This window comes from Parasteatoda tepidariorum, chromosome 9, assembly GCF_043381705.1.
Source record: "Parasteatoda tepidariorum isolate YZ-2023 chromosome 9, CAS_Ptep_4.0, whole genome shotgun sequence".
Classification (NCBI taxonomy): domain Eukaryota; kingdom Metazoa; phylum Arthropoda; class Arachnida; order Araneae; family Theridiidae; genus Parasteatoda; species Parasteatoda tepidariorum.
Window position 1 is genome coordinate 61,319,992 of NC_092212.1, and position 15,101 is coordinate 61,335,092.

At 29.5% G+C, this 15,101-nt stretch overlaps 1 protein-coding gene across 1 annotated transcript; it reads right to left on the reverse strand.

Annotated features, from left to right (window-relative positions):
• Positions 1 to 1,538: 1,538 nt before the first annotated feature.
• On the reverse strand, positions 1,539 to 10,691 carry LOC110282960 (uncharacterized). The gene is made up of 2 exons (XM_043044236.2): positions 10,563 to 10,691; positions 1,539 to 2,685 (listed from the first exon to the last, which is right to left on the reverse strand). Exon 2 carries the CDS (start codon positions 2,671 to 2,673, stop codon positions 1,774 to 1,776), a length of 900 nt encoding a protein of 299 aa, XP_042900170.1. The 5' UTR covers positions 2,674 to 2,685; positions 10,563 to 10,691; the 3' UTR covers positions 1,539 to 1,773.
• Positions 10,692 to 15,101: the final 4,410 nt, after the last annotated feature.

Genomic DNA, 15,101 nt, shown 5'->3' on the forward strand with positions numbered 1-15,101 from the left:
CTTATCTTACAGCAATATTTATTTACTTGATTTTTTAATTCAGGGGGTTAACAAAAATAATCAACTAAAGAGATTCCAATCGCGCAACCACGTAAGTTTTTTTTTCTCTTTCGACGCGTGTGCTTAGCATGAAAGTTAGTGATTGCGAAAACAGGTTCAATTTTAAATAATCAGATATGTCACAAATCTTTAGAATCTTTCAGTTGTGATCAAAGTTGATATTGAGTAATGAATATGTCGTCGACTTAGAAGTTAAGCACAATAAGCCGATTATATATACGTTTAGTTATTTACTATTGTCACTCAATTACAATAGAGATATTTAAATGTTAATAACAAAATTTTTTTCGTTGAGTTATGGAAATGTTGTTGTTGTGTCCAATCCTTCAGGATCTAGCGACAGCTAGATCAAATCCAAGAGACCGTGGACCCTAGCAAAATCAAGCACCAGAAGTGGGCTATCACGGATGTCCGCAAGAGCGAGCCCCAAGCAGTCGAGGATATGATCGGGGGAGGCCGGCATCAGATGGCACTTGGTGCACGTTGGAAAGACTTTGGGGCCGCATTCAAAGGTCATGCTTTTGAGGTGCCCACTGATAAATCTTATAGAATGGTACTGATAAATCTTATGGAAATGTTGGCTTCTTTAATACAAATTCTTTAACATTATTAAAACATTACATATTTATATATTAACTTTACTTACATATTTATAACTTTACTATATTTATAACTAGTTTGTAATGTAAGCTCAAGGCTACATTATAAACTTTACTTATTTATACAAAGCATGCTTTTTCAACTAGTGCTTTATTTTTTTTTTATTTAAAAATGAGGTATATAATATGAAGCGCCTTTTAATTATTTTGGTATTACTAGATTACATCTTCAGAGAAGCATAATTAAAAAAAAATACAATTTTTAAAGTTCGTTCTGTTAAACTTATGTTAATAAATTTCAAATAAAGATATTTTTTGAAATTCAAATAAATATTTAGTTGCACTAAATTTTGACTCAGTAACTCGAATCGATTGCTAAATCCATATGGTTTTTACGAGGACAAGTTTTATTTCGATTTAGAGTGACTCTTTTTCCTTAGATTTTTCCTACGTTTCTTTTTCCCGTCAGTCTTCATCTAAATGTAGTTTTTTTTTTTGTGAAATGTCTTACAGAATATTTCTAACAGAGAAATAATTGAAAGATTTGTATTATAACATGATATGCAGAAAATTACTAACAGAGAAATAATTGAAAGATTGTATTATATTAAGTTATGCAGAATATTACTAACACAGAAATAATTGAGAGATTAGAAATGATCATATTCTTGATCGCTTCTCGAAACATAATTTTTATGAGCATCCACATAGTTTATTGATTTCTCGAAAGTATACGACATCATGGACTTTAGCAACAACTAAAATAGTAAGACTAGATAAAATTGTAAGAAACATTTGTGAAAATAGGTCTTACGAAACGATTTCTGTTCCATAATTGAAATATTTGATGTGGTTCAGTTTAAAAAAAAACAAAATCTGTACATCACAAGACAACTTTTAAAAGTTAAATATTTTTCTTCAAAGATACAAATAACTTCTAAATTTCCCTCTCACCTAAATACAATGGGTGTTAAAAAAATGATTTTCGTAGTAAAGAACGTAAATTGTTTTCTACAATCAATGACTTCTTGGTCTGTATATGTTTCGGCATTTCTTCGCGAAAGAATCATAAACCATTTTGTCTGGGCATTTATCTGTTTCAAAACTGAAAAGCCTAACAAAGAAGTCCCCTAAGGGCAATAACAGGATACTCATCGTCCAACGCGCAAACCATGTCATCCATATTCTCATAGTTGCAAATGGCGCAATGTGGATTTCGGTAATACGCGTAACTGTTATCTATTCGAATTCTAGTCAGAGCCATATACGCCCCGCACTTCTTTTTTACATTTGCATTTGGATAACTCGACGCACATTCTGAAACTATTCCAAAACCGTAACAATATGGCAAAATGTCTTCTAATCCTTCCGGTATTGAAGTCCACAGACTGACATGGGAGTTGTCATCCAAGACCCATGCCCGGGAATCATACACGTAATCACGCAGGATCGGTATTGAATCTGATTTGTTTACTTTTTCTAAATCACCTCCAAAGGCAACATCCCATGGTATTAGTCGCTCTTTACCTGAGTTTTCATTGCAAGCGAAGCAGTAGTAGTTCTGATAAGTGATACCTGTCAGAGGATCAGTGACAGGTGTAGCCAAGAAAGGATCAGAATTAATTTCTGCTAAAGCTGAGTAGCTGCAGAGTTCTTTCATGGTTTCGGAATGCCGCAAATCAGGATTGCAACTCCTAATAAAGGGGTACAGAAATTTGCGATTATGGCTTATCACTCTGCATTCAAGGTTCTTCTGATTTTTTCGCTTAAATTTTCGTTTGTATTTCGAATCTGCGCAGCACGTGCCATGAAGACCGCAAGTCTTTTCACAGTTGCAGTTGTATTTCCAGGCTTCGTTTGATCTGGGAACTCTACAAGAATCCAAACCATTGCATGTTGCATCCACATCTCTGATATCCTGATATACTACATCAGTCCTCTGCATCCAGCAGAGTTTTGTACTTGTCCAAAGCAGTAGCACAAATGTTGGTAATGATTTCCTTTGAATCTGCATGGTTGGTTTTACCTAAAAAATAAGAATTATTAATAGTTTAAAATTATTGCATTAAAGTAAGACCGGGGCACAAGATTACAATACAACAAGTGTGCAGTAGTTGCCCTCCAACTCAAAGCTACCTCTTAAAAGAATTGAATTTTTCATGTCTTTTAAAGGGGGATAAAATAAAACGTTTTCCCTGAACTTCATATGAGGTAATAGTTCATTTGAGGTTAATTCATCGAGGTAAAATGCCTCTTTCCTATTTACACTAGCGTGGTATTCTCTATACACTGTTTTATGTGGTAAAGTACAATTCTTCGTTATGTTTGTTATGCAGAAATGTTTCTTATTTTAATTGTGTGTGTATGAGATTCATTTCCACATCCGGGCAAAAAATAATAAAATACAAAAAACTTATTCAAATAACAACATAAAATTTAAAAAAAAAACAATGCTAACCATGACAAGCTCAAAACGTTGAAATATTTTAAAATACATTTTGTTATTAGAAAATTATTTAAATTTTCGATGTAATGTAAAATAAAACAATAAATAAACAATGCAAATAGGAAAATAAAATTTAAAAAAAAAACAATGCAAACCGTGACAAACTCAAAACGTTGAAAGATTTTTAAATGCATTTGTTATTAGAAAATTATTTAAATTTTCGAATTTTAAATTCTGTAATTCTATTCAACCTTTCTTTTCCTGCAAATGATGTGGAAAAATTGTGAGATAATTAAGGAAAAAAACTGAATGGAGAAAGCTGCTTGCTTGTTGTTATGTATTCTTACGGCCAAGGGACAAAATTCTTGAACATTTTGTGATTTTTCATTTATGTAGAAAAAAAAATTCAAACTTTAAAACTGCAAGATGAATTCGTAATGCTTGTTGAATTGTCTTATAAAATTAAGGAAACAATAGATTCAAACAAGACATCATAACAGAGATTTAAAATAATCGGCATTAGCTTCACTACACTTTTGCCATTGACTGTAAACAGCAAATATTGAGACTGTACATAAACTCTTCTGTCGGTATTGCTTAAAATACTGTAATCACGTGTATACGCTAACTTAGGGTATATCTTTCTGTTTAATTCTAAAGCACTTAAACTTCCAAAGAACACACTTTCACTAACACTTCACTCATTTTCATAGTCACTTTTAAAAATTTGAATTGTCCTTCATGCTTTGTTCTTTTTTGATTCTCATACTTGAGGTGTTCAATTATGAAAAGATTTTTTTTCATTATTACGGCACACTGTAGTGAAAATAATTTTGAAGATATAAAAAATTCGTGATGAAGGTTTTATAATTGAAGAAGTTGGATTTGATTGGTGGAAGGCAGTATTAGTAGAATATTTATCCTCAAGATTATGATAAACCCTAGTTGAAGAATCAAGTTATGATAAATAATAGAAAGATTTTATTTTTGGAATAGGAATCTTCATTTTTATGTACAATGTGGAAAATAAAAAAAAAACAGACCTCCCTGAATAACTTTTCACCTAATGGTCAAATCTTCTCTTTCTGGGACGCAATCTTTTTGATTTAAGGGGGTGACCTCTGCCTATTAATTAGAGAAGCCAATAAAATTACGAAAGCAGACACAAAACGTACTTTCTCAAAATAAACATACCTTTATTTAGATGGATTCGGATTTCTGACCCCTAAAATATAGGGGGTATCGCGGAAATATGGTCCTTGTAGTATGGCCTGGAGGGTGGTCCTAAGTTTAGATCCCTTAATGCTAACTTTACCTTTTGCGTATTTTATCTTACCTTGAAAATATTTTAAGCGCAAATTTTATAAAATCAATTATAAAATTTATTTATCCAAAGATAATTCTATGAAAAATAACTTTTATTAAATATTTATTATTTTTTATTATTTTATTTAATAATAGTCGAAACGTTTTTAAATTGTAAAAAGAAATTTTTTACATCATTTTAAATTGATGGAATTTTCCACTGCAAAATACGAAAGTCGGGAGAAGCCCGTTGAATTTTTCTTAAAAAATCAAATTTTAAGTGTCTGCCTTTTTTAAAATTTGATCAAGCTTTAAGTATCTGCCTTTTTTAAAACTTGATTTTTCAGAAACTAATCAACCGATTTCGCTCAAATTTTATATTCTGCCGTGTAAATTTACATTCTTTAAAGTGATGTAAAAAATTTTATTCTTTACAATTCAAAATTATTAAATAAAGTCATAAAAAGTAGCAAATATTTAATAAAAGTTATTTTTTTGCATGAAATTATGTTTGAATAAACAAATTTTATAAGTGTGTGGAAAGATTTTTCAATTCGCTTAAAATGTTTTCGAATAATGGCAAAATACTCAAAAAGTTAAAAAAAAGTACGTATTTGTCTTCTGATTTAGTAACTAAAAATATCGTCCGTACTAATTAGTATATTTGAGGTAACCTTTCCGAATCATTAGGAATGCGTCCTAGAACGTGAAGATCCGTTCATTAGATCAAAAGTTATTATGGGTGGTCCTTTTTTTATTTTACTTTCTATACACTTAAATTATTAAATATAATAAATTTTGAAAATGGTGAGGAGGATTTGGTTGCTGGGCTTAGCTTCCTCACGATATTTTATAAGTAGTTTGCGCAGACTATTTAAAAAATGAACCAGTTGTGCACACTGAACTCAAATTCTATTTTAAAAGTTATTGTGAGAAATTTACCATACATATTTGACAATTGGGGGGGTAATCTGTAGTGGCTGACAAGTAATTTAAAACAAACCAATAATATTCATTAATTTAACAAATTTTTACACATTGCTACCACTTTCTTATTTATACTAGATTTTTATTCAATGGCTCTTTCGTAACAAGTTGGCCATCATAGTGGTCTTATGAGACTAACCATACGAAAACGTGTGGAGGCTTTCAGTTATAGGAGGCGTTGCTACTACCCTGTATTCCCTAAACTATAATTTTCTTAAGTGTAAAGGGTAGTTTTTCCATTGACAGTGATAAATATTTTCGAGTAGCAGTCTTATAATATGTATATCATTTTTTATTTACTAAATTCCATTTATAGGGTATTTACATACCACTACATCGAAACAATTCAAACTCTTTTGTGCTACGCCACGTTATTACAGTTTAGAGGTATTAAGCCTCTTAAAAAGTCTGCAAAAGTTACCGAAAATCAGCAAATTTTAGTTCGTAATTTTTTAGCTTTTTGTTTCAAAAATATTTTATCGATTCTGAAATTGTTGACAATTTTGCATAATTTTTTTCAATTTTGAAGGCTATTTTAAGGTATTGTATTTTTAATTGTGTATAATTAATGGCAATTGAATTAGCCAGTTTAAATAATGTTTTATTTTCATGAAAAATAATTCATTGAATTAAAAAAACATATTCTTCTTTGGTCATCAACTTAGTAGTATTAAAAAGAAAGAGGTGAAAGATACCGTAGAAATAGTATTGCGGTGTTTCCTCCACTGTGAATTACAGCCACCAAATCGTGCTATGATATTTGTCTAAAGTACAATTTGTCATTGTAAAGAATGACTAAGGAATATAATAATTCTTATATTTCATACATTGCCTAAAAACACCAGGCATATTGTTTATTGCTTTCAATATATATTTTAGTATGACCCAGCGTGCAAAGTTTTGAGCATTTCGTACAATTTTATCATTTAAAAAATATATTTTTTAGGAAAAGTGTGATATGTTTGCATACCTTTGCAAAGCTATTGTATGTGTAAGAATAGAATTAAATTTACCCAAGTAGATTAAAGTTTTTAAATTAAATTAAGAAATTATCTGAAATTTAAGAAATTCTGTTCAAGAAATCTTGTGAAAAGTGTTTTGGCTTATAAGTATTTTATTATTTGAGACTACTAGATTTTACCAAAGTGTGAAGTAATAGACTATAAAAATGTTCTACAATATGCTAAAAATAATTTAAAAATTAAAGTTAAGCATAGTTACGTAATAATTAAAAATAAAGCAAAAAATTTATGAAATTTAATTTTTGAAATCTTTTATGTCATTAATGTGTTTGTTTTCTTCAAGGCCACATATTTCTACATAAAAATCACCTTTTTGCCATTACTTACAGTTCGGATCTTAGAAGAATATGTATTCAAAATTAAATATATAAAAAAAATAAACGCATTTTTAAAATATATTTTAACAAACCATTTTTTAAAAAATCATCGTTCTATTTCAATTTAATATAAATGAAGGAGTTATTTAAATTGTGAATTAATTCCACTAGTTCGAAAATTTAGCTAGCTTACCTGCAGAGTTGCAATACGTAAAAAAAATAATACAAAAAGACAGTTTATTATCTCAGAAAAAACCAGGCCTTTTTAAAAAACAAAATTTTACTTCATATTTTCATTTTCAAGAGATAATAAATTGGCACATTAAAATAACGCTGATAATCATACACATAGCTGCCAACTCTTCCGGTTTTCCCGGAAGATTTTAATTTTGTATTTTATGTGGTACCGAAATTCCTGTTATTTCACTAAACTTTTTGAATTATAATAATAATTTTAAATAAGTTTGACCACCACTACATATAAATAATTACAACAAATGTATAAAAGCATACTAAATATTTACGACAACGAATTTTAACCTAGTCAAAATATAAATATAGATCTGAGTAAGATTGTTTTTCGGTAATTGTTTTACTACCACTTGGAAAATTCATTCTCAGGAAGAGTGAAAGTTGACAGGTATGCATACATAAACTGACATCTAACTCAGTGAATTTACATTTTTTAAATAAGTAACTTAAGTCTTTTGCGAAAAGTTTTCTGACGAATGAGATGCTTTACTTCCTTTTTAATTTTCTGCTTAGTTTTTTATACTTATATTTTGAAAAAAAATAGAATTCCGCTTCATGCGTCTTCTTTCATATCTTACGTTAGAGATAAAAAAAAATAGGATTTTTTTTTCAAGGATCGTAATATATTTTCTGATATTTTGGGGAAAATGTTAAATCGTGTAATAAAAGTGCACAATATTTTTAATTAAATTATGCATCTAAAAATATTATATTTAAAATCTAACTTTTGATAAAGACTAAGTGAAATATTAATTTAAAAAATAATTAAATTTATTTCAATTATTTTGAAGCTGCTCAAATGCAAGTGCTACCTAAAATGCAAATGCCACTCAAATGCAAAGGCTACCTTTTTCTTACATTGCAGTTGCTATGTTGCATACCTTGAGCAAAATAATAAAATCAGTTCTATAATAACTCTATGTAAACAATCTTTTTTTAGCTACAAATGTTATGGAAGATTTTACATAGCAAAACTGTTGGTACAGTTTGAAAGATAATGCTTGAAACTATTGCAATGTTATTTTCATACCCACGCAAAATTTACATCTACCAAATTGAGCGATAAAACTTAAAACCTTTTTCCTTTTTTTATACCACTAGAAGAACAAAAGTATTCTTATATAAATATGTATTAAAATAATTTATTTCGAATAATCTAGCTAATTCCTGTAACTAAAGTGTAGAGAGCAAAATGGCAGGAGTGGTAATTACCAGGAGGGCCGGGTCTCTACTTTAACAGAGCCACACTTACTTACACACATTCTTTTAACTCGTCCCACCTTTGTATGTATTCCCAAACTTTAAATATTCATTGGTGTTTGCTTTCTCGTTGTACTTTAATCCCTTGGGGACGGATGATTCAGAAAAGTATTCGTACAACATCAGAATCAAGTTATAATCAAATATAAACGGTAAATGTGGTAGTTGCTAATTTGACGGACTTACTTTGCTTTTACTTTAATTATTGCTAGTTTAATCATATATATAATCAATGTTAACACAAAATATAATTAAATACTTTTATTTTGAACATAGTAATAGTGAATTAAATAAATCAAACAATTGTAACTCTGCCCACAATTAAACTGCTAAAGAATTACTTTGATCACCAGTTTTATCTTTTTACCCTGATTGATACGGTTTTATGCTGGCACGAATTTGTGGCAGTCGGCGTGAAAGGGTTAATTTTACCTTTTTTCATGCACTTTTTTATTACTTGTATTTTTGTTATTACCTTATAATGGCAGAGTGCCATTTTTTTTTCTCTCGCGAACTCCATTTGTCTCTCCAAACTTTATTTTTGTCATGTATGTTTCTTCGTCTAATTTCAGGATGCATGGGAAAAGGGCCGTAAGGCCTCAATCGCCCAGTTCCACTACAACGAACGAATGATTTCGAAATTGCGGTTAAAACAAGCAAAATACTAAAAACTTCCCCTCCTTATTTTTTATCGATACGAAAATGGCATGATTAAAATTAGAACACCATTTCTAAAAGTTTCAAGCATGGTCTTTCAAACTATGCAAACCGTTTTGCCATGTAAAATCTTTCAATATATTTGCTTTTAAATGAAACATTGTTTACGTAGAGTTCTTAAAGGAGTGTTCTCATAATTTTGTCAAACTCCGTATCTCTCGATTCATAGTTTAAAGATCAGATTTACTTATCTTCAAAATTCCACGCTTATTTCTCCGAAACTACAGTTCTTTTTCCCTGTCTTTCAAAAACAGTGGGTTGTTTTTGCAGCATTTCTTCCCTGTCTCATTCAAACACCTCATTTCTAACTTTTTATGAATTTTTTATTTTAAATCTTCAGACGTTTATTAAAGTTATCACTTATCTAATCACCGTCACCTTTTTTCTGCAGCCAAGAAAAAGACACTCCATATCGGACATTAATATCCAAAACAACATTTACATTTTCCGGAAAGAGTTTCCTTTAGCAGTCGTTAAATAAGAATTGAATTGGCTAATGTAAGTAGAGTTATTTCACTTAATAATACTATTATATTTAACATTATATGATACTTAACATAACCTCCCTTTTTCGGTGTTCTGTAAATTTCTCCTCGTTTTCTCTACATTTTGAACTTATATATAAGGAAATCTTAGTAATTGCAATTGGTTTATTAAATAAATAGCGCGATTCTCAAAAGAGCAAAGGAAATATGTCTTACTTTTAATTAATGCATGCTTGAACCAAAAATAGATTAAAGGACATGATGTGAATTTAAAAGTGTGAGAAAGTGCTTCCATTAGAATAATAAATTAAGAAAAGGATTTACAGAAAGAGAATATATATATATATATATATATATATAGCAAAGAAAATTTTAATAAACCTGTTNAAAAATTATATATATATATATATATATATATATATATAAATTATTCTCGCTTTATGGTAGTGAAAAACATTATAGATTAAATTTATTAATTATCAATCTTTTGGCAAACGAAGAAAAAAAAATACTCACATTACCCATTGACAGAGTAGACACTTTCCATACAAATTTGAAAATTGGTAGAAAAAGATCGAGGAAGCAAAATGGTTAAACTAATTACCATTGGCTAAAAGTAATTTCTAATGCAGCAGAGATGCCAACTGCTCCGGGCACGCCAAAATAATTAATAAAACGGTAAATAGTTATTAAGTATATTTTGCAAACAGTTAACTATTTTTGCTTGCTTTTTAAGAGGTATGGCATGGTGTAAGTCTACGAAAGTGGTGAATTATATATGCCTACGAATTATTTAGAAATAGTGGAGGATAAAAATCTACTAAATTGAATTTATTAAACCAAGAATCACAATTGATAAACTACCACTTTAAAATGTATATTTGCTGTCCGGAGCAAGTTGGCATCTCTGATACAGTCTGAAACTAATGCCTAAAGAATTTACCATAACCTTAACAAGCTAATGCTACCAGTTTTTAAAATTTTCCAGACTGTATATCCACCATGTTTAGGAAACTATATCTCACAATGAGTAACAGAGATGGAGATAATTTAAATAAGACTTTTATTTATTATTCTAAAATGAAATAACAATAATACTGTATATACCTCACCTTCCAATAAAGCTAAAATGCCAGAACTTCCGTTGTAATAATTGATATTTACGTAATTGAGCAATACGTACGACGTAAAAAATTATCAAGCATCCTCTTCACAGAATATTCCAACGCATGCGTGAAGATTCAAAACTATGCAGGGATTGTCAGTATGAATAAGAAACTAAAACCTGACTGGGCGGGTCTTCATTAGGTCTTCATAGATCATTAGCAAGGTGATTGTGACTAGAATTAAGAAGTGTATTTTCACTGCTTTGAAATGACTTATTGAAATATAAATATGGAAATTGCTTCAAAATTTGACTTTTGTGTTATGTTTCCTTGTTAAACTTCTACAGTTATTTTTAAGAAATGAATTATTACAAATGACTTAACGCTGAAAGCACTGTATCTGCAACTATTTATGCAGTCAACGAACGATTAAAAAGGGCCTTGGGGAAAGAAATTACGTGGGCCCTTCTCAACCAACCGAAATATATTTCTTTAATTAATCGATAGGAAACAGAAATGAAAAATTGAACACTGTCGTCTAACATTAAAAATGCACCTAATATCTGAATTAAAATGCATCTTCTTTCTACTAATAAATGCAGCAAAATGATATTGCTGCAATGAAACAGTGGTTAAGATACTGAACTGACATTGTGAAGAACTGGTAATGAAGTGGCTTGAAGCCCACCCAGCTTGTCTGGGAAGTAAAGGCAGCCTGTGCACGGTGCTGACCACATTGCCGCAATCATGCCGTTTGCTTCGAAATCATGGAGGCTTAACCTCAATGACTCCCCTGGCCCACAGCGAGCTGTTGCGGGAATGTTTTATTTTTACCTGATATTTTAAGCTGACTTAGAGTAAAAAAAAGGCATCGACAGTCTCTTACTGAATTCAGGTAAAAGTACACCTACTACGCAATATTTTAAACTGATTTTGAGTTAAAATTGCATCCACTACCTGACATTTTAATTTGATTTTGAGTAAAAATTACCTGCCTAAGCTCGCATATGCTACCATTTTTTAAATCCTGTGATAGATTTCATCTATTACCTGGTATTTGAAACAAATTTTGAGATAAAATTGAATATATTGCCAGGTAAAAATCACATGTACTACCTATTTTTAAATGCAGAGAAAAAAACACCTATTAACTGATCTTATAAACTGATATTAAATAACAAAAAACACATCCACTGCCAGCTACTAAATACAGTGAAAAAATTTATCTGCTACCTTATATTTTTAAACTGATTTTGAATTACATTTGGTTCGCTAATTTTAAATATTGAAATTTATCATCAATGTAAATTTAAATTTTTATTGCAATTTTGTTGAATCTACATAAAAAATAGTTGAATTTTGCAGAGATGTGCATTGAATCCTTTAAAATATGCCTTTAGGGGAGAAATTGTTTTCTTATTTAAGCAAGAACTCGAAATTTGATGTGTTGATTTTAAGTAAGAAAACAGTTTTAAACATGGAAGCAATTTGAAAGGAAAAAGTTTCTAAACAAAAGAAATTCTAATAAAAAAATTCCAATGCGAATTTTGTAGCAGACATCAATTTTAAAATTTAAGGCTCCATGTGAAACCGTGTAACAAATTCCTTATAACTGTGAATCATATGACATTACCGAACCTAGTAAAAATTTCAAAAAGTAAAGTGCTAAAATAGAAAATTTTAATTAAAAATAAGTACTTTAAATCATTTTTTATAACTAAAATAATTAATTATAGTAATACTCATTAATTCATTAAAGAGTGATTAAATATTTAATTAAATACAGATTTATCTCATTTCCAAACTGATTTCTTGTGATTGGGCTAATATGGTAAAAAATGCATTTTGACCCTTAAATGTGCCATTTATTTCAAGTAGAGGTAAAATAAAGTATTTTTGGAATTGAAATTGTTTTAAGAATAGTAATTGATGTAAGAAGAAAAAAACTCATTTAGTGTAGAAAAATGCCATTTTTAATAAAAATTAATGCCATAATAAATAAGAACAATATGTTCCGAATAACGCTTGCTATCTTGGAAGTTGCAGGTTCGAATCTCACCGTAAACATGGTAAGATCGTTCTCTAACTTTTACTTTCTGTTCTCTAATTGAACAAAGGCTGATAAAAATTTACACGCAAATAAGGTGTAACTGTCAATGAATAATTAAAAATTGATTTGAAGTTTAAGTGTTGGTTAATGGATAACGCCAAATTTTCCAAGCCAAATTCTATGTGGGATTTCATTTTTACATTTAAAGTGGTAGTAAATTTATCCATTATTTTAATTATTTGAAATAATAAATTTAAATTAAAATTATTTGAACTACCAATATACATAAATAAATTAACAATTCATGAAAAGAAAAAAAAAAAAAAANAAAAAAAAAAAAAAAAAAAATCATGATTGTCTTATAAATTGAATGAAGAGCCATTACTGACGGTGGTCACCACAAGGATCAAAATGTTAGCAATTGTGGCACTCTTCTTTCAATATTGAAAACAATCATGATCTTATATGTTCCAATTTCAGGCAGAAACATAAATTGTATTATGGTAGAGCTTTAGTAGACTGCCACTACACTATTGCGTATTAATTATTAATCTGCGCGTAAATTTTTTAAAAATAGTGGTGGTCAAAAACATAATATTTAAGATTATAAATGTGAAGAATATATAGAAAGCATACATTTTACTACCACTTCAAACGTAGAAATAAAATTTTACGCCAAATGCGTAAACGTTGGCAGGTATGAGATTCAGACAAAATTAAAAACAAAAACTCTATCTACAGTTGTAAATCAAATATCGTCTTACTGCTACTTGGGAAAAGAATTATTTGGCAAGATAATAAGTAGGCAGGCCATTAGGATACATTTCCTTCCACAAGCAAACGATGACAGCACTGCTCGTATTATTATTTGAAAAAAGTTCTTAATGATAATTACGCTTGGGTATTATTAGAAAATAAAACTAAAATACCTCTCATCTTCTAAAGCATTAAATTTTTACTGATTACTTAAGTATAAAACTTTTTTTCTTATGATTAAAATGTATCCAACTTGTTTAGTGACGTCCAATGTTAATAAAACTAAGCCTGTATTCATTGTATTTCACGTTAAGGTGCAAATTTCAAAATCCATAGAAGTAAGCACAATAATTTAAAAAAATGAAACAGCCTCCTCTTCTCGCCGAAGTATTTAAATTAAAATTTATATAAATCAAGCATTTACCGTCTAAGAACTGAAAATCTGTCAGTTACTTAAAAGGCAAAACTGGTTTTGCCCACTAGTCACTTTTATCATAAACACCGAAAAAGAGATGCTTATCTTACCACAATATTTATTTACTTGATTTTTTAATACAGGTGGTTAACAAAGATATCAGAATAATCAACTAAAGAGATTCCAAGTGCCCAACCACTTAAGTTTTTTTTTCTTTTGACACTTGTGTTTAGTATGAAAGTTGATGATTGCGAAAACAGATTCAATTTTAAATAATCAGATTTGTTTTCAATCTTTAGAATCTTTCAGTTGTGATCAAAGTTGATACTGAGTAATGAATAAGCCTTTGATTTAGAAGTAAAGCACAATAAGTCGATTATAAATACGTTTTGTCATTTGCTATTGTGACTCAATTACAATAGAGATATTTAAATGTGAAAAACAAAATTTGTTTCGTTGAGTTATGGAGATGTTGGCTTCTTTAATACAAATTTTTTAACATTATGAAAACTTAACATATTAACTTTACTTACATATTTATAACTAGTTTATATTGTAGGCTCAAGGCTACATTATAAACTTCACTTATTTGTATAACAAGCTATACAAATAACAAGTTGTACATATAATGCTCTTTCAACTAGTTCTTTTTTCTTTCTTTTTTTAAATTAAGTTATTAAAATGAAATGCTTTTTTTTAGTATTTTTAATATATCACAAGATTATATCATTAGATATACATAATTAAAAAAACAATTTTCAAAGTTTATTCTGTTAAACATTTATGTTAATAAATTCTTAATAAAGTTATTTATTGAAACTCAAATAAATATTTAGTTACATTAAATTTGGACTCAGTAACTCCAATCGATTGTTAAATCCATATGATTTTTACGAGAACGGCTCATTCCATTGTTAAGTTTTGCTTTGATTTAGAGTGATTCCTTTTTCCTGTGATTTTTCCTACGTTTTTTATCCGTCAGTTTTCATCCAAATGTAATTTTTTTGTGAAATGTCTTACAGAATATTTCTAACAGAGAAATAACTGAAAGATTGTATTACATCATGATATGCGGAATATTACTAACAGAGAAATGCCGACCGGCCTGTGTAGGGGTTAGGGAACTGCCCCTGCATCAGGAAGATTCTGACTTCGAATCACGGGCCTGGCATGGATGTTCTTTACTTCTCTGTACTATCTGACCTTACTGTGGGAGCAGCGTTGGCCCACCTTATATAATGCCCCTGAAAGAGTGGCCAACAAATCTGTCCTTCAGGTGCCTGCATGACCTAGGTCATTATCCAAGTGGGCATTGGAAGAAGAA